Source organism: Dermatophagoides farinae, chromosome 5, assembly GCF_024713945.1.
Source record: "Dermatophagoides farinae isolate YC_2012a chromosome 5, ASM2471394v1, whole genome shotgun sequence".
Taxonomy (NCBI): domain Eukaryota; kingdom Metazoa; phylum Arthropoda; class Arachnida; order Sarcoptiformes; family Pyroglyphidae; genus Dermatophagoides; species Dermatophagoides farinae.
In genome coordinates, this window is record NC_134681.1 from 3,904,536 (window position 1) to 3,924,444 (window position 19,909).

Sequence of the window (19,909 nt, forward strand, 5' to 3'; positions counted from 1 at the left end):
TGTAAACAAAAATCCAGTAATACATTAAGTAGCCTCGTGCCTCTTTATTTTTTGATGATGATGATGATGATGTTGGTTTGACTGTTGTTTTTGTTTTTTTTTTCATTCATTCATTTATCATATATTCAATATATTCGAAACGATTTCCGTCGGAAAAATAACTGATCCTAATAGAAAAAAAAAATTTTCTCTCTCTCTCTATTTTCATTAAGAAATTGATCATTGAAGAGCAATGAAAAACAAAAAAAAATATAGAAAAGAAAAACAAAAATGATAAATTTTCGCTTGTTGATGGCAATGATGATGGCCATGCATGTATGCATGGCAATGTTTCATGGTTCCTTTTTTTTGAATGTCTTTCAATGTTATTTTTTTTCTCGTGTTTACTTTGTGGTGAAAGAAAAAAAAATGAAAATCAAAAAAATCGGTTGCCATACATTTACAATTTGTATATAATAATAATAATAATAAAAAAATAATTGTGCTATAATATTTCAATCAATCAATCGAAACCAAAAGAAAAAATGAAAAAAATGATCGATATTGAAATTGAAATGAAAATAATAAATCAAAATCCATCAATCTACTCTCATTAATACAGGAATGATGATGATGATGATTGTGATATAATAAACCAAATTCAATGCCAAGGCTTATAGACAAGAAAAGGTGATAAACAAAAACAGAAAAAAAAAATTAAAATGAAATGAAATAAAATGAAATTTAGCAAGATGAATAAAATGATAAAACAAAGAAAAATAAAATATCATGATCAGTACAAAATAATGTGAAACAAAAAATTTGATAAACATTGACAGCAGCCATTACATTACACAAAAATCGATCAATCAGGCCAACAACAACAACAACAACAACAAAATTGATTTTCATGAACTATTTTTAGTTTAATTTCAATTATATACACACACCCACTTAACAACCCATTTTTTTTCTCTTGTTTGTTCACCATCATTCTCATGTCCATCCATAAGAAAACAAAACCATCGATATTGATTGAAATGATTTAGAAAAAAAAATCATTCCATGGCCATTTTAGTGTATTAAAATATCAAATATCAAAATGGTTAGCAAAATAAAAAAAAAATCAAAACAAAAAAAAATTTCAAGCATCCATCCATATATATATATATATATATATTGTTTAATGAGATTATCAAATACTTAGTGAGTAAAAAGAGAAAGAAAATCTCTCGAATTTTCTCGATTAAGATTGGCAAATTTTTTTTTCACCATTCCAACGTCTTACATAAACAATGATGAATTAATGAAGAAAGAGAGAGAGACTGGAAGCAAGATTTGTTGTCATGGTTTGGTATTTGGTTTGATTAGTTGGAATTGAAAAACAAAACACAAAACAAAACAAAACAAGAAAAACGAAAACAAAAACAGAAAAAAAATAGATAGATAGATTTTCACTTTTTTTTCTCTCTCTCTCTCTCCACAATCATCGATCAAAGTTCATGAAATTTTTTTTTCTTCTTTCTGGCCAATCTAATAAATCGAAGTGGAAAAAAATGGAAAAAAAAGAGGATAGGATACACCCGATTCAGGCGAAAAAAAAAGTTGAAGATAATTTTTTGTGTTTTTTTTTTGTTTTGAAAATTTTTAATTGGCAGCAAAAAAAAAATTGAAAGAACAAAAAGATTGTAAATAATGAAAATTTGGCACCTGATTCACTCGACACACGTGTAACAACCATTACATCCAACGTGCACGTTGTGCAAAAATCTGTCCTTGTAATGATCGTGCAAGAAACATTGCAAATAGCTATTTGAAAACCAGGAAAAAAAATTTTGAAAATTAGTTACGAAAAAAAACCAAAAAAAAAAAAAAAAAATTACCTGTGCCAATGCTGATCCAAGACAAACGATTGCAACCAAATTCATATTACGATCAACCAATTCACTAATAGCTTCCACACATCCACGTGTATAAACATATTTATTAATTTCAACCACTGAACTTAGATTCTGCATATTATAGCCACACATTGAATTGATTTCTGTCTGTTTTGTTTATTTGATAATAAAGGGGTATTGAGAAAAAAAAAATTTTTTGAACTGGAATAGAAATCAACGTTACCTTTAGATTACGACAACAGGAAAAAGGCACAGCACAACGTTCAGAACTTGGATTAATAAATGTACAATTAAAATAGATATTCATTGACCAATCTTTATAGCCATGATCCGAAATGCCACAACATTTAAATTGTAGCTGTATTATATCGATTAAATTCTGTAAATTTGAATCTTCACGATATTTTGTAATCATATCTTTTGATAGATGATCTTTAAGGAAATGTAAAACTGTTTGTGGAAATACAAATGCCAAACTTGATATTGTAACTTCACCCACAAATAATATTAACAGCATTAATGAATACTGGTAAACAAAAAAATTGAAAACAAAAAACCAGACAAAATTATCATTTCAATACTAAGCAATAAATCAATGTACTGACCAATTTGATAAGGCAAAGATTTTCACGTAATGCTCCTAAACAACCCATTAAACTCATTGAAAATATAACCGAACCAGAAAATACTAATGCCACCGATATATGTAAAATGAAATCGAAAATATTACGCAATTTGAATAGATTGTATTCATATTCTTCGAAAAAAGACCAAACACCTAATGAAATCAATGTTGTACCAATTAGCCAGAATATAAGATTGAAAAAGAATAATGAATATTTAACATATGGTGATATGAATGTAAAATCTTCATCCAATAATGGTGGACAATGACGACAATGATGATGATGATGATGAGATGTTTGTGAATGTTGAATGGCAGCAGCAGCAGCTTGATTACGATTATAATGATTGCTTGAATTATGGCCACAATTACGATTACGGCGATGATTTGGCTGTCCACGAGCATAATGATAATTTATCTGATTATTTTGATGACGATTCATCATCATTATTGATCTTGGATTATTTACAGGTTAGATAAAAATTCTATGTTTTTCTTTTTTTTGGAACTAAAATGAAAAATTTAACACAAAACAAAAACTCAATCACAATTCAGAAACCAGAATCATTTATTCGACTCACACAGACTCAGTTTGATTTGGATAACAATCATCATCATCATTTATGTATGTAAAGATTTGGAGCAAGAGAAAAAGATTTTGTTCCAAAATTGATTTATATAGTAAAAAAAAAAAATTTCAACGAAAAAAAACAGAACTTACAGCGCCATCTACTAACAATGGATTCAAACATTATTCCAAATGATAACATTTTTTTATAATTTTATTATCCAATTTTAAATTTTAAATTTTAAGTTAAATTCAAAATACGACGCACGAAAAACAATGATTAAATTATGAGCTAAACTAGAAGAGAAAAAATTTCACCAACTTTCACAACGTTTCGCCGGATTCATAGCTGAACCAATTGGACAATTGAAAGCTTTAGCGAATGCATCCAAATTACTGAGAGCACCATTTACACGATATTTGCCTGGTGAATGAACAGATTTCGATATACGAATCCGTGTCTGTACATGTGTACTAAATCGACACCATTTCTATTTGTGATTGAGATAAATTAATGATTTGATTTGATTTCAGAAACAAAAAAAAATCAATTATCTATGATACCTGTGCAAATGATATGAAAAATAACATATCAATAGAAAATTCTGGTAATTCTTGAATTCTTTGAACATGGATAGCCATCGATTGTGGTGATTGTCCATTGGAAATGGTACCATTTGGTGTTTGATTAGCCAAAAAACGTTTCGCCACATCTTGATAAGCATAATAGGCGGCTTGTATTCCGGCTAAATCACTCATATCTTCTTCAAATGTTCGTGTGCCATCAAGCTATCGAGAAAGTGATCAAGATGAATTAGATTTAAATATCTGTAAATAAATTAATGATTAATACTTACATGTAAATCAGCTTCTTTATCATAATAGCTTGTATATTGTGATACAAAACATTGTGCTTTAAATAGATAATCTTTAAGAATATTCATACTCCATGGTGGTAATAATTGATCAAATTCACTATAACGTGGTGTAACTGAATGACCCATTTCATGGCCAAAAAATGATCCTAATGATGCATAATTTAGATAGCTACAAAAAAAAGTAAATAAATCATAATCATCAATGATTGATAACGGATGAAACATAAACAAATAAACTTACAATGGACGATCATCTTCATAGAATGGTGGTTGTAATAATCCCATTGGAATAGCTTAATTGATGATAAATTGAAAAAAATGAAATGAAATGAAATGACAGAATATTCATCATTCATAGAATAAAAACATACTGATCATATGTCCAACATAATCATATGTAGCACCAACATGTAATGGTAATGGATCCCAAAAATGGCTTTTATTTACACGTTCACCAATCTGTGATAATAGATGTAAAATTTTACATTCCTGTACCTTTGAATAGAATTTCATCAATGTAGTTAAATTATTTTTCTTCTTTTCCGGTATCGTGTAATTCTATTAATTGATTTGATTAAATAAAAATCGATTCAAACAAGAATTCAATCATCATCATTAGTCATCATACTACCAGAATACTATGGTAATTTTCCAAACTTTCATCATCCATCACCCAATCTGGATAACCGACATTGATATTGATTTTTTCTACTTTTTCAATCAATTCACGTTTAGGTTCATCGATCCAATTCTTTTTTCTCATTGATTCAATAAACGAATTTTTCACTGTTTCAATTATTTGCTGGGCATTTTGCCGTGCACTTGATGGTAGATTTTTTTCGGCAAAAATTCTTGCCATTAAATATGGTATCGATTGTAGCAATGGTTCTAAACATTGTTTTTTCATTGCTTTTAATCCTTCTCTTGATTCGGTGCTATAAAAATTTTGCTGTATATCTATTAATTATAATCAATCAATGATTGTTTTAATCATCATCACTCAATCAATCAATCAATCAATCAAACCTATGAATGTTGTGCCACCAAATTGATAACCAATTGAATCCATAACACGCCAGCCAATATAATTGGCAATAATACGTTGATCAGTACGTACTAATAATCGGCTCAATTCAATCAAATAATGAACATCAAACATTAGTTTGGTTTTAGCAAAATTCGAATCATTCATTATACGATGTGTACGTTGTATATTGTTCAATACGTAAAGCCAATCAATTTCCTGTATTAAACATCCTAATGTTTCCATTTTTCGTTGTATCATAAATTCTGGTCCCATACTTTTTTTAGCAATCTAAATTGAATAATTTTGAAAACATTAGCAATTAGCAATACAGAATGGAATCATCAAAATCATACATACATTGGCTAATTGTTTTTCAAATTTAATCATTTCCCATACTTCATCCATTGTTTCGTTTTGATGATTTTTAGCTCCAAAATGTGATGCCGTTGCAAGTATATAATTAGCATATGATTCTAAACGATTCAATTTTACTGATAATAATTTACGATGTGATACAATGAAACCACCGCTTTTGATCATTAAATATTTCATTTGTTTTTCATCAATATTTGATTCCAATTCAATGAATATATGATCATTATATTGATTGACAATGGTATGGAAATAATTTTCCCAACGATATTGATCACGATCAAAACGTTTTGTTAATAATGGCCAACCGCCAATATCTTGTAATACATGATTTAAAATATCAAAATCTGGTTCTTTTGTTGCCGATATACATTTCGTATACATTGTACGAATATTGGTAGCTAGTATCGTTTTCTCAAATTTTGATGGCAATTCAATTGATGGTGGCTGCGTTGTTGTGGACAATGATGAAGTGATATTTTTCGGCGGTAACAATAAATCTTGATCAATTGTGAGTAATTTTTCAAAATTTTCTTCAATTTTCAATTGAACTTTAACAAAATTATCATATTCTGATCCACCATTCGATAAGAATTGTACTAGATATTCTAATAAATGTTTACTTTCCCAACCATTACAAGCATAATCATAGAATGATTCACATGGATCAACTGAACGATTAATATATGTATTCATTTCGATTCCTTGTTTTGAACATTTTTTCGTTGAACAATAATCACGATGATGATCACCAAATGTTATTGTTTCCATCATTACCGATGAACCATTTCTATATGAATCTTTTGAATCTATGGGTATTTCATTTGCTTTTCTAAAATTTTAGGAAAACAAAAATATGAAATACTTTACATATATACCTCTCAAACGACTTACATCTGATCAGTTATAGTTATCGATGTATCTTGTGGTGTTGGTGCCGTTGTCGATTTTGTTTGTCTATAATATGGACAGGTTTTATTACGCATATAATCACTAAAATATACGGTATTATTTCGATCATTTGAACAGCGGAAATTTTTCACACGTAATCGATAACGTTCCGATAATGTCCACGCCATACGACAACCACATTGAAGATTGAAACAATGACGGCCAACATCGATAGTATTTTTAAGATTTTCATCCAAAAATGGACGAAAAATTTCTTCAGATAAATGATCCAATTTCAAATTACAGCCATTTAATCCAAGATGAATTTTTAATGGTCTAAAACGACAACAATAAATGAATAGGAATTAGTACATTTTTTTTGATTGAATTCGAAAAACCTTTTAGCACCAAGAAATGATTCTGGTTCAAAACTACTTGAATTCAGATCATTATCGGTTAAATCAATCATCAATGTCAGATTGGATGGTTTATTCATACGAAATGCATATGCATGAATGAAATTGATGTGATTTTTACTCAATGATAATTGTTCTAAATGCAATAGATCGGCAAATGCGTCCGAACCGATTGATTGTATATTACCAGTTGTGATTTGTATTTCTGTCAATTGTGATTCAGTTTCATTCGATGAAAATGCTGCTGCTGCTTCTGCTGATGATGATGATGGTGTGGATGTTTGTTCAATACCATCAGTGTTATTCAATGATGATGAATGTGAATCATCATCATCATCATTTTTATTATCCACCAATGTCGTGGTAAAAGCTCTGAACAAACAGGAAAAAAAATCATTAAATTTAATGAAATTTTATTTGAAAAAAATACCTTTCTGGAATCATGGTCAAATTATTCTGATAAATAATCAATTTCTGTAGATTAATTAATGAACGAATTGATGCAAAAAAATCAAATTTTCCATTCAGTTCAGAGCTAAGATTTGTGCCATAAATGAACACAGTGTATACAGTGTATTCGGTACCAATGAATGCATTGCGATCGATAAATTTTAATTCATTACCACTTAATAAAATATTTGAAAATTTAATTCCATTAAACAATCGATCTTCTAATATTGTTAAATTTCTTAAATTAATATAAATGGAATCAAAACGTTGCATATCTTCTGGTATCCATTTTGCATAATAAACGAATGTATTTCGTAATTGTTCCGTAGCTGAACCAGAAATTGATGAACCACCACCACGGCATAGAATTTCTTTTTTACTTGCATTACATGTACATGGTAATAGAATATGATGATCATCTGAATGTGGACATTGTTGATATTGTTGATGATGATGTGATGTTGACGATGAAGAAGCTGATGTTGATGATGATGATGATGATGATTTGGAATGTACCGATGGTTGTACCGATGATGATGATGGTAATTGTTTTATTTGATTCATTTTTCCATTTGCCAATATAATTGATAAAATAGCTTCATCATCATCATCATCATAATAAAAAGAATCATCATCATTATTTAAATTTTCCAATCGAGAATATCGATTTGGCCATATAATTTTATTATGATAATGATGAACAGAATTTCTACAATACAATAATGCCGATGATTTTGGTAGATTTATTGTTGTGATTATCATTATGATAACCAATTTCCATATGATAATCATAAATGTTTGATTATGTTGAAACCAAAATTCTACTAATGATTTTAAAATTGATTTATTGATCATTTTATTCTTATTATTCACATTATTTGATTTTTTATTCTTGAAATTCTTTTTGGTTGATTGATGCTTTGATGATTTTGATGATGAAGATGACGATGATGATGATAATGATGGCATGATTCATTCATAGCATTTTATTTTCATTCAAAAATTCTGGAGAGAAAAAAAACAAATTTTTTGATGAATTTTTTGGCCTGTACACATTTAGCCGGCTATGTGAAAAATATTTATTTATTTTTAGAATACAACAGAAACAACAGAAATCTGTGTGGACAAAAAAAATGAAAAAAAAATTAGCCACGAAACATCAATATGAAATGAGTATAGTATAACGGCGTCAAATCTTAGGCGTTCACGCACAAACACACACACACAAACTATATCGGGAAACAATTTTCGATAACGAAAAAAATTTCTGATCGGTTTATCGTTCAAATGAAATGAACGAAAAAATCCATAAATTAATGAATGAATGAATTGATAATAATAAAAAAAAACAACAACATACATCATCAATGATTTGATGGCAAAAAAAAAAATGAAAATCATGAAATTTGAATTCAGCCATGAAGTTTTTTTGTTTTTTTTGAATGAATGAAATCAAAGTCATTATCATCATCATGATCATCATCGAATGATTATCATACATTTAAATTTTTATATCTCCGAACAACAACAACAACAACAACAAGTGAAAAAAATCAGACCATAGATTACCGTTTTCTCATTGAATTAAAATTTGAATTTTTTGGAAATAACGATTAATATTGGCCCAACACATTGTATTACATCATATGTGCAAAACAAAAAAAAATAACAACAATAATAACTCTCACCACCACAAGATGTCGGTAATGATGTCAAAAATAAGAGATTTTTTCCAGTACTTTCTTTTGGCAATGTGGACCGACAGACAACATACACTGTGTTTGATTGAAATCGAAATCGAAATCGCACACACACACACACCACTTGAAGTTGAATTTCCAAAAGCTAATTTTTCGATTTTTTCCATTGATTATCCCGATCATCTCGATTATCCCGATTATATCCTGATTATCCAGAAACGCAAAAAAAATGGATCGTGAACGTCATGAACGATTATTTCGCATATGGGATGCAATTCTTCAAGCTCCACCAATTCGTTTTCTTGAAGTAATCAAATCCATTGTGGAGTTTTTCATTCTATTCATGATTGTTTTTTTTATTCACAAACAATTGTATTATTTTTTTCTCTATTATCTTGATTGAAAAACAAATCAAATGTGTTCAATTTTGATCGATTTTCATCATTTTTGATTAAATTAAAAAAAACAACCCATTTTTATTTTGCTCATTTCATTTCCATTTGTTTTGTTTCCATTTTCGAAAAAAAACGAATTTGTTTCGCATTCCAAATGATCCATTTCCATCATCATCATCATCATCCCCAATAAACTTGTATCAGATCAACTTGTGTTTATTATTTTTCTTAAATTTTACCAAGATAAACAAACTTTTTGTTATTACAATCAATAATTTCCAAATCGCATCAGCAAAAAAAAAAAAAAAAAAACCGTTGGAAAACAAGTGCCCAGTCAACCTTTGACTTTGATGATATATTCTTCATAGACATCGTGACATGTACATTTTTCTTTTCCATTATCATCATCATCATCATCATCCGCCCATTTTTTTTTATGATAAATTATTATTATTGTTGTCAGAGTATATATATATATGACGCCCAAAAAATGCGATATATCGTGACTTTTGTTCATTTGTTTCTTTTTTTTTTTTTTTTTTTTTGTTTTTGTTTTTGCTATTTGAAAATTGTGTCCAATGTCTTTTTTTTTTCTTCCTATTTCAATTTCAATTTTTTTTTTTTGTTACACAACAAGAACAAACACAAAACACACAAAGACAAATGTACAATGTTTTTGAATTTGATTTTGAATTTGGAACGAAAAAAAAATTCTGGCTTGTAGAATTAAAAATAGGAAGAAATTGAATTTTTTTTTCATTCAATTCAATTTCAAGAATTGTAAATGTTGAGATAATTAATTTTTTTGTTGTCTTTCTCGATTCTTTCGATTCTTGTGTCTGTGTGTGTGTGTGTATATGGTCGTATAATTGATGATGATGACGATTGTGTTCTGTGATTCGTAGATTCAATTATTATTTTTTTTTTTTACAAACAATTAAAAATGGCAAAAGATAGAAATTCTTTGATTCTCTTTTTTTTCTGGCTGATCTGGATTTCTTTGTTTTTCTGTTTCTATTCTCATCAATTCACTCATCAACCAACCAACCATGAATGAATGAATGAATGAATGAAAGACGAATATTTCTGTTTCTTGGTTTGAACAAAGAGAAAATACAAAAAAAAAAAATTCATAAAAAATGCATGAATCTTATGTTCCAGAAAATTATCTCAATGATGATGATGATTGATCAATACACGGAAAACTAACTACACGGATCTTTAAATTATTTACGGTCACCATATCTCTCTTTCTCGTGGTCTAAAATAGTCGAGACCTCAAAAAAAACGACAACAACAATGACCAAACAAGGCCTTAGGCCAGCGCAAAAAAAAACAACAGAAGTGTTAAAGCAACAACAACGACGACGAAAAGACGTACGGAAAGAAACAAAAAAAAAATCTCCACTAATAAGGTTCTAAAATATTTACTAATTGCATTTCAGATACGAAAAAAAAGCAATGAAAATTTAAATTGAATCACTGAAAAAAAAACAGCAAAAGAGAGAGAGAGAGAGAGAGAGAGAGAGAGAGAGAGAGATAATCATAAATCGTGATTGATCAACAGAAAAATTATGAACAAGAAAAAAAAAACAAAATTCGTGATTCGGCTACGTGAACATAGAAAAAAAAATTGAATGAATTGAATTGAATTTGAAAAAAACATACATACACACACACACACTGTCGACACATCAATATTGCACAACAATGATTATGGAAAAAAACAAAACATCCCCCAAGAAGAAGAAAAATTATTATTAAATTGAATGAATTAGAGAGAGAGAGAGAGAGAGAGAGAGAGAGAGAGAGAGAAAAGAAAAATAAACGAATAGATCGATCGATCTAATAGATTGATCTGAATGCCAGACCATATTACTGCACTATAAACAAAAAAACAAAAAAAAAACATCACCACCATCATCAACAATACCGCCAGTACCTACCATCACCTGGTCTAATTGCTTTTAAGGATGATAATAAAAAAAAAATTCTCATTTATTTAACTTTCACTAATGTTAACCAAAAGAAAATGATCTTTGAACACAAACATACACACACACACACACGGATGCATCGAATCATCTTTCGGGTCTTTATCATCATCATCATCATCATCATCAGGATAATAATGATAATGATTGAAAGAATCGTGCACGACTAAACATTCAAACATTGAATCACATTGGAAAACATTTTTTTTTTTTTTTTTTTTGGTTCCACAAAATGTTCATTATTCAAAATGTTTAAATCTAAAAACATTTTACATTTTTTTTTCTGTTTGGTTCATCATCATCATCATTATTTTGGTCAATATTTTAGCCAAAAAAAATGTTGATTACTACAGGTGTTAACATTCAATCAATTCATTCATCATTTTGTTTAGAATGAAATGGAGAGATTTCCAGTTTGTTTTTTTTTTATCAAACAAACCCTCCTTTTTCAGGAAAAAAAATCGATCGTGATCAATAATTTTGACCATATACGACATTTTTACTGAAGAAAATGGAAAAAAAATTCGATTGATTGATTCTGTAGGTGCGTGTGTGTGTGTTTGTGTGTGTGTGTGATGCAAAATTCATTCAATTTCTCAATATCCGAAAAGAAATTCGTTAAAATTTTTTTCTCGTTCCGTTTCGCATGGCTGTAAATGATGGTAATAATAAAATGCGATGACCTATGGTCATTGGCCATCATTTTTCTCCTCTAGACTGCGTAACAAATTCATTTTCTCCACACACATACACACACACACACGGCAAACATTCGTTAATGAATAGAAAGAATATTTAATCATCAAAAAAAAAAATTTAAAATGAAACAAAAATTTAAATGAAATTTTGTGTGAAAATTTCATTTATCGATCACAATTTTTTGCCAATTCAATCCAATTTGAATTCAGTAATGATAGATTCGTCGAATATTGATTTTTCTAGATCGTTTTTTTTCTTCTTTTTTTTCAAAATAAAAAAAAAACATCATTATTATCATGACTGGACATCGACTTTGGTCAATAACAATAAAATAATTGAGATTTTATCACCAAAGTAATTATGATGGCCATGGCAATTGATGATAATGTAATTGAGATGAAATCAGTTTGACTAAGGAAGTTGAATGATAGAAAAAAAATCCTCTATGGTCGATATGGTCAATTTTGTTTCCAGTCATCATCATCATCATCATCATGGCAATCGTTATCATTATCAGCATTATTGATCTTTATTTTGCCATCAACTTTGTCGTTGACTTCGTGTGAGTTCCAGGTATTTTATATTAGTGATATAGTCACATTTTTTTTTCGTTGCCCACAATATTTTGTTTCGTTTCATTTCATAAGTTTTTCTTTTATCATTACAATTAAATTTCATATATAGTCAAAACACAAGACATACAAAAATCTATTTATTTGTAAGTATAGAACAACAAGAACAACGAAAAAAAATCAATATTGACCATCATGATCATTAAACATGATGATTTACGTGATGATGATAAATTACCAAAAAAAAAGAATTAAATTTTATCCATTTTAAATAATAATAATCATCAATTGGACACATTTATGATAATGATGATGATAATCAAATGGTTGCAGTAGTGGTGGTGGTAATGGTGGTGGTTGTGATTGATAATACACCTGGATTTTTTCATTTCATCCACCACCACTACTACCAGCGGTAAATGATTTTTTTTTTTTTTTTTTTTGGTATATTTATTATTCATTAGCTTTAATGCATTCTATTATGATATGATGTGCATACATAATTATCATCTCACAACTATACTGCAACAGCCAAAATAAAATCATCAATAATCATCATCGATCATTATGATCATTTTTCCAAGAAGCAGAAAAATATTTTTTATCATTATTTTTTTCTTTTCTTCAAAGAATAAATAGGACATGTTTTCCATTTCTACATATTTGTGATCATGTGTTGTTGAAGATCAAATTTTAAATATTGGATGTCAATTTATAATGGATGAATAGAAATAAGATAACCTTGGCCTAATGGATTTTTCTTTTTTTCTATCTATTCTTGTGATCATCAGCATCGTTAATTGTTTTTATTATCCAAAGCATTCAGTTGATTCAATCATTTCAAACGCACACACACACACACACACACACACAGAAAAACAGTGGAAAATGAAAGCTTTTCTTTTGTTTTTTTCTTTACCACGTGTTGCCACGTTATGTTGATAGAAAATTAAACCAGTCATTCATACACTCACTGTGGTTGTGTGTTGTGGTGTTAACCTTGAATAATCATTGGAATTTACAATATTTCTATGCGATAAATTTCATTTGAAGTGAACGAAAAATGACAATTGACCACTACATGACGTCCACTGCTGACAATTGATTACTGTTTTTTTTTCGAGACAATTGTCAATTGTTATTGTTGTTGTTGTTTTGTTGTTTTGTTAGAGTGACAAAGTTCATAGATGAAAAATATTTTTACATTCAAAATTCTAGTAATCTAGATATTGTAATTCCATATCTGTCACTCTCTCTCTCTTTGAAAGTGGTGATTGTTTTTGATTATAACCAAAAAAAAAAAAAAAAAAAATGCCATTGATATCGATATGAATAAGTGACATTCATATGACTACCTGATTGAAACTAAGACAAGACAAAAAAAACGAACCCTTTTTCATTCGAGACAATCGATAATCATCATTATTGAACCAACACCACCACCACCACAATATTTGATTGAATTGTCTAAAAACAAACAAACACAAAATACTCACTTTATAGCAAACCACCACAACGACAATATATACATTGATGACCAATTCGTCAATTCGTTTGTTTGTTATCGACCATGTTCAATCTGGAGAAAAGAAAAATCCGATTGTTCCAATGATAAGTATAAGATGGTATTTGCCGCGACAATTGATATTAACAAAGACGACGACAATAACCAGCGATGGTATTCGATTACATACAACAAGATAATGAGAAAGGGAGAAAAAATTCAAATTTTTTTTTAGGTTAATCTTCTTTGAGGTGATATAGGACTATAGTTCAAAATAGAAACTTTGGCAATTCATCATCTTGTAACTGATATATAAACTAAATTTTTTTATGCCAAGACAAAACCACAATGATTTGAGAACCAAAAAAAAAAAAAAATAGTCTGCTTAAACTTGAAGAAAAAGTAATGAATTGAAATGGAATAAATTGAACAATTGAGACAACAACAACAACAACAACCACAAAAAAAACGAGAGAGAATGTAAAAATGGAAATCAAACCACGATCTTTTGATTTTGTGTTTTTTTCCTCATTATTATTACCGATTGCTAAGTTGATTGTAATCGGTAAATGAAAAGATACCCGAGATTATATGAAGAAACTAAACCCAAATAATTTCATTTTTTTTTTCTTTTTTCTTTGTCAACTTTATTTCCTGACCAATTTATCTAGATTGAGAAATGTTGCCAGCAACGGCAACATCAGCAGCAGCAGCAGCAGCCGAGTGCAAGTAAGCGTATTAAAAGCCAGTAAGCAATTATGATGATGGAAACAAAAACTTGGCCCTACTACTTAGGGCCTGTAAAAACTGTTACCGGAAAGCAGAAGAAAAAAAAATACCTAGGTGTACAAATTTCATTCAATTGTTCTCGATCAGATAAAACGATCAAAGAAAAAAAAACAACAGAACGAGACAGAGAGATCAATGAATACATATCCACTCGGTCCATTAGGTGTGTATAGACCTAGAAACCTAGAGCGATAGCCATGGGGTAGCTTGTGATGTGTGTGTTTGTGTGTGTGTGTGTGTGTGTGAGTGAAATGAAAAGGAAAGAAAAATAAAGTTCTGGTTTTGTTTTTTTACTGGGTCTTTTTCGTTTGTTGTTTGTTATTTATTGATTTTTATATTCATCATGGATCATTTTACCATGTTTGTAATATCTGATATCCAAGTGTGGTATTCAATTCATAAACAATTTTCTCATTTTAAGCGGATTTTACTTCTTCTTTTTCGTTTTTTTTTCATTCATTCATGTTTATTCAACCACCAGTTTATGTTTGATTTCCCTTTTTGTTTTCATTCCTCGTTTTTCTATGATTCAAAAAAATATGACAAAATTTATAAGTGAACCAGAAATTAAATCATAAAAAATTTGTAATTGTTAATGGATCTTTTGGATCGATACAAATGGTTAGAGATTAAAATCAATGGCTGTCCCTCTCGCTCTCTCTCTCTATTTCATTCGATTAAACCGATATAGATGACCAAAAAAAACAACAAAAACTGGAATTACTGGTCATCAGACTAAGCTATCGAAAATGACAATAAACATAATGGAAAAATTTTCAATTTTCTACTCGAATGAATTTTATTCATCATCATCATTATTCTGATTGTGATTTATGATCATTATATCATTTCATGGTCATCAACGAAACAAAAAAAAAACAGTGAAAGAATCCATATTCACTTGACCATTATTAAAATAATAATAGTGAGTCATTCAATTCTGTGAATTAATGGATCATATAACAACAACAACAACAACAACAACAACGATGTGTGTGTGTGTGTGTGTGTGTGTGATGAGTCATGTTTTTTACCAATTTTTTTTTGACACTTTGAATATTCTGTGAATATAAATGAAAATATATTTTGTGGAACGTGCGTGTGTGAACCAATTGAAATTCCCGTCTGGGATTTGAATTAAAAAAAAAAATTCATTTTTTTCTGCATTTTCATAAACTTGAATTTTTTTTTTGGATTTTGTTCCCAGGAAACAATAATAGTTTTGCAAGGTCAAAATTTGAATGAAAACAAAAAAAATCACTGTGCTGAGTTCTGTAGTTATGGTTTCTTGGTAAGAAAAGAGAAAAGCCAGAAAAGAGTAAAAAAATTCAAATATTTTATGTATTTTCAAGTGTCAAATTTTATTTTTATTTTTTTTCGCTGCACACACCTTACCATATATATACCTGCTAACTTGCATAGATGTTGCCGTTGCTGTTTCATAATTCCAAATAATTTATCACCATGAACATTATTATCATCATTATTCGCTCGGTATGGTGCATCATCATAATGATTCAAATTGTTTCGAAATCTGATTTAAAATCATCATAACACAACAAAAAAAAACACAACAGCATACAATAATACTATCTAATGATGATGATGATGATCTGCAAACCTGAATTTTTGGTATACTTGAAAATAAAACAACAAACACGTGTTTGTTGTTTGTTTGTTTGTTTGTTTGTTGGTTGGTTGGTTGGTTTGAATTTGTTTTTTTTACAATTCATGTTTATTCAATGATGTAAAAGTGGTACAAAATCCTCTTATCTTTACTAACAAATCACACACACACACATATTGAATAATTAAATTCACAAATCTCATCTTGTCAGATTTGTGTGTGTTTTTTTTATCAATTTTTTTTCTTATTTCTAAAATAAAAATCTATGAATTTATTGAAAAAATGTATAAATAAAAACGCAGACAAACACACACACACAGGTGTAAATTATAAGATTTTAAATCGAATTAAACAACATGAACATCAACAAAAAAAAAAACACATCATCATTATCATCATAAACATTTCAAATGATGACCAATGATGTCATTTTTGTTGTTGTTGTAATCTTTTTTCCTCTACAGTTACGAAACATAATAATGTTGATGATGATGATGATGATAATAAATTCAATTGAACATTCACATACCATTTAATTGAACCATCTTGATATCATGATGATCATGATAATAAAATTATCACATCTCAAGTTTTTTTATCTTGAAGAAATAGAACCCTTCAATAAAAAAAATAGAAGAACCAGAGATAAAATTAACTGAAATGACATAAACGATATATATACTTGAATTTTTTTTTTCTGAACTGGTAAAATTTTACCCTAATTTGTAAATGGAAATATGTAAAAAAAAGAAGAAAAAGAAATATTCAGAAATGACAACCAATTTTTTTTTATTAGCACATTTAATCCATCGACATAATTTGATGATTATGGAAATAAAAAATTTTTTTCTGGTTTTTTTTTGGTTCGAAAATTTTCAATTCCTATAAATAAAATGTAATGAATGGCGTAACAACAAAGTGGTTGTGAGCACGAGCAAATCTTTGAAAAGACAACAACAAAAAAAAAATATGGCAAAATGTTTTTCCAAGACTATCAATTTATCGATTTATCCATTTTTTTTTATTATTGATTATTTGATGAAATTGAACAAAGAAAGAAAAATGAAAACAAAAATAATAATGTAACAAGTGAATGAAGAAGATGAAAGAAATAATAATTATCAACAATAATAATAATAATAATAATCGATTATTATTATTATTATTACCTTCATTTAGTTTTGTTTATTGTATATATATATATAAAAATACGATTATTATTGATTGATCAATCGATTGATTCATTGATATAGCCAATTTTAGCAAGAGAGAGAGAGAGAAATTATTTTATCAAGATCATTTAGAATAAATAAGTAAATAACAAAAAAAAACGATTGATGATTGATTTATTGATTGATTGAATAATTTAAATGCATAATGTATCACATGATAATGAATAAACAATTTCCTCTTACTCTATCTCTCTCTATCTCTCTCTATTTCCATTAACAAGAATGCAAAACATCATTATTAAGTCTAGCCATAGAATTTTGTTGTTTAATAATGATGATGATGGTGATTTTTTTTTCTTGGTTAGATTTTTTTGCATTATAATGATTGTATATAACATTTTTTTTTCTCCATTTTGGTTGGCTTTAATTCTTTGTTGTTGTTGTTGTTGTTGTTTTTGTTTTTTTCCGCTGTTGTTGTTGTTGTTGTTGTTTTTGTTCTTTGGATCCATCAAAATTATCGAGCTGATTATTTTTCAAAATACTTTTCATTTATTATTATTATTATTATTATTTCGAGCTTCTTTGCTACACATTCATTCATGATGATGTTACATTCTTGTAGCTTGTTTTTTTATTTCTATTTTTTTCTACTTTTTCCCGAATAGATGTCTATATTCATGGATCAGAAGGATGAATGTGATTTATGTGTGCTGTTGTTGTTGTTGTTGTTTATGCATAATGTTTTCATCATGATGATGATTAAGACATCAAAAAAAGGATAATATTATTGTTGTTGTTGTTGTTGACGATGATGAAAAAGAATTTATTCATGCGAAAAGTAACTATAAATGTAATAAAAATTGAAGGGATGTAAATTATGAAATGATTATGATGATGATGATGATGATGATGTGTCTACACCACAAAAAAAAACTCAATGATTTTTTTCTCTTCTTTTTTTTCCATTTCCATCATGATGATGATGTTAATAATGATGATGATCATTATTATTATTAACATTAGTCTGACAAGATGATGATGTATTCACACACAGAGAAAAACCGCTGTTTGTTTGTGGATATATAAAAAAAAATTAGTCAATCAAAATGAATAATAAAAATGGCCAATTAAATGATGAACAATAAACAAGACACAAAATGGAAAATGGTAATGTTTTGGAATTTGACTTTATGTGAATGAGAATTCTTGTTGATATTTTAATGTTGTTGTATATTGTGGTGGTGGTCAGAGAATTTTTTTTTGTTTTTTTTTTTTTTTTTTGATTGCCGCCACTGCCAGTGCAATAAACCGATTGTAGCCAAAATGAAAAGAGAAACCGCAAGAAAGTGTCAAAGTTCAGGCCAAGTTTTGTTTTTTTTTGTGTGTATGTTATTTGAATAATTAATGCTGTAATAATAATCACTATATCTCTAAAGCCAAAAAAAAAAAAAAATTTAACCAGATTGTAATTTACAGTCAATCAATCAATCTGATTTTTTTTTTTTTTTTTGATTATAAATTCCGGAAATTCATTGTCCAATTGTAGATAATCATATGGACAGAATAAATCGAAGCAAAAAAGTCTCGACGTATGGCTGCATTTCAACCAGCATTGTAATGATGTGGACATGAATTTTTTTTTTGGTTTTTGTTCCAAAACTTGTCGGTCAAAATCATAAAATTAAATATTTACTTTCATTTTTTTTCCCCAATACCGACCGACTGACTGACTGAATTGGAATTGACCACACAGGACCCATAATAATCATCATCATGTCATTCTGTGAATTCACCGGTCATTGATAATCACCATCATCAACTTTTACCACAACCACCAAATCATTATTATTATTATTCAATGGTAAAAATGTAAAACGAAAATGGACACAGATGGTAATGGTCACGCCTGTATTATTATTATTTGTTTAAATTTAAATTTCAACCACCAACATTCACTATGTTTACGCATGTTTGTGTATGTGATTACAACATTTTTTTTTCTCTCTCTTTTTTTTCGTTCAACCATATACAAAAAATGACGGAACAGAGAAAGAAAAAAAAATTGTGTTAAACCTAAAGTTTTTAAAAATGAAAAAAAAATATTTGGCCTACAATAAATTCTTCACTGTTAATAATAATAACCCTTCGTTTTAGCTATAGCTATAGCTATAGACTGGCCAATTTGACCACACACACAACAATCACATATAGATTCTATTTGGTGGCTAGAAAATAATAATCACCACCATCATCATCATCATCATCGAGAGAGAGAAAAGAGAAAATTGCAGAAGCTCCATTGATGATGATGATTATAATCATTGTGGATTTTATGACCCATACACCACAA

The 19,909-nt window shown here is 28.5% G+C and overlaps 2 protein-coding genes across 3 annotated transcripts; both read right to left on the bottom strand.

The window, feature by feature from the left end:
- Positions 1 to 1,600: 1,600 nt before the first annotated feature.
- LOC124491237 (tetraspanin-33-like) lies at positions 1,601 to 3,001 on the bottom strand. Its single transcript, XM_047053878.2, has 4 exons — positions 2,486 to 3,001; positions 2,104 to 2,406; positions 1,863 to 2,027; positions 1,601 to 1,788 (listed from the first exon to the last, which is right to left on the bottom strand). The coding sequence occupies exons 1-4, from the start codon at positions 2,951 to 2,953 to the stop codon at positions 1,720 to 1,722; spliced, it is 1,005 nt and encodes a 334-aa protein (XP_046909834.2). The 5' UTR covers positions 2,954 to 3,001; the 3' UTR covers positions 1,601 to 1,719.
- A 268-nt stretch (positions 3,002 to 3,269) lies between these two features.
- On the bottom strand, positions 3,270 to 8,433 carry LOC124491227 (neprilysin-1-like). 2 transcript variants are annotated; one of them, XM_075731510.1, is made up of 11 exons: positions 7,088 to 8,433; positions 6,640 to 7,029; positions 6,245 to 6,577; positions 5,336 to 6,182; positions 4,978 to 5,266; positions 4,583 to 4,908; positions 4,323 to 4,509; positions 4,193 to 4,244; positions 3,931 to 4,120; positions 3,638 to 3,862; positions 3,270 to 3,564 (listed from the first exon to the last, which is right to left on the bottom strand). In XM_075731510.1, the coding sequence occupies exons 1-11, from the start codon at positions 8,074 to 8,076 to the stop codon at positions 3,388 to 3,390; spliced, it is 4,005 nt and encodes a 1,334-aa protein (XP_075587625.1). In that variant the 5' UTR covers positions 8,077 to 8,433; the 3' UTR covers positions 3,270 to 3,387. The 2 variants fall into 2 exon arrangements, with proteins under 2 accessions (XP_075587625.1, XP_075587624.1); XM_075731509.1 differs by having other exon boundaries at positions 4,580 to 4,908.
- Positions 8,434 to 19,909: the final 11,476 nt, after the last annotated feature.

Excerpts from the sequence above, each read along its gene's own strand:
- LOC124491227 (XM_075731509.1), bottom strand. The coding sequence starts at position 8,076 with ATGCCATCATTATCATCATCATCGTCATCTTCATCATCAAAATCATCA. Across the intron at positions 6,578-6,639 it reads TCATTTCTTGGTGCTAAAAG|ACCATTAAAAATTCATCTTG; the intron begins GTTTTTCGAATT and ends TTGTCGTTTTAG. Across the intron at positions 4,909-4,977 it reads TGGTGGCACAACATTCATAG|ATATACAGCAAAATTTTTAT; the intron begins GTTTGATTGATT and ends TATAATTAATAG.
- LOC124491237 (XM_047053878.2), bottom strand. The coding sequence starts at position 2,953 with ATGATGATGAATCGTCATCAAAATAATCAGATAAATTATCATTATGCT. Across the intron at positions 2,407-2,485 it reads ATCTTTGCCTTATCAAATTG|TATTCATTAATGCTGTTAAT; the intron begins GTCAGTACATTG and ends TTTGTTTACCAG. Across the intron at positions 2,028-2,103 it reads CCTGTTGTCGTAATCTAAAG|ACAGAAATCAATTCAATGTG; the intron begins GTAACGTTGATT and ends TAAACAAAACAG.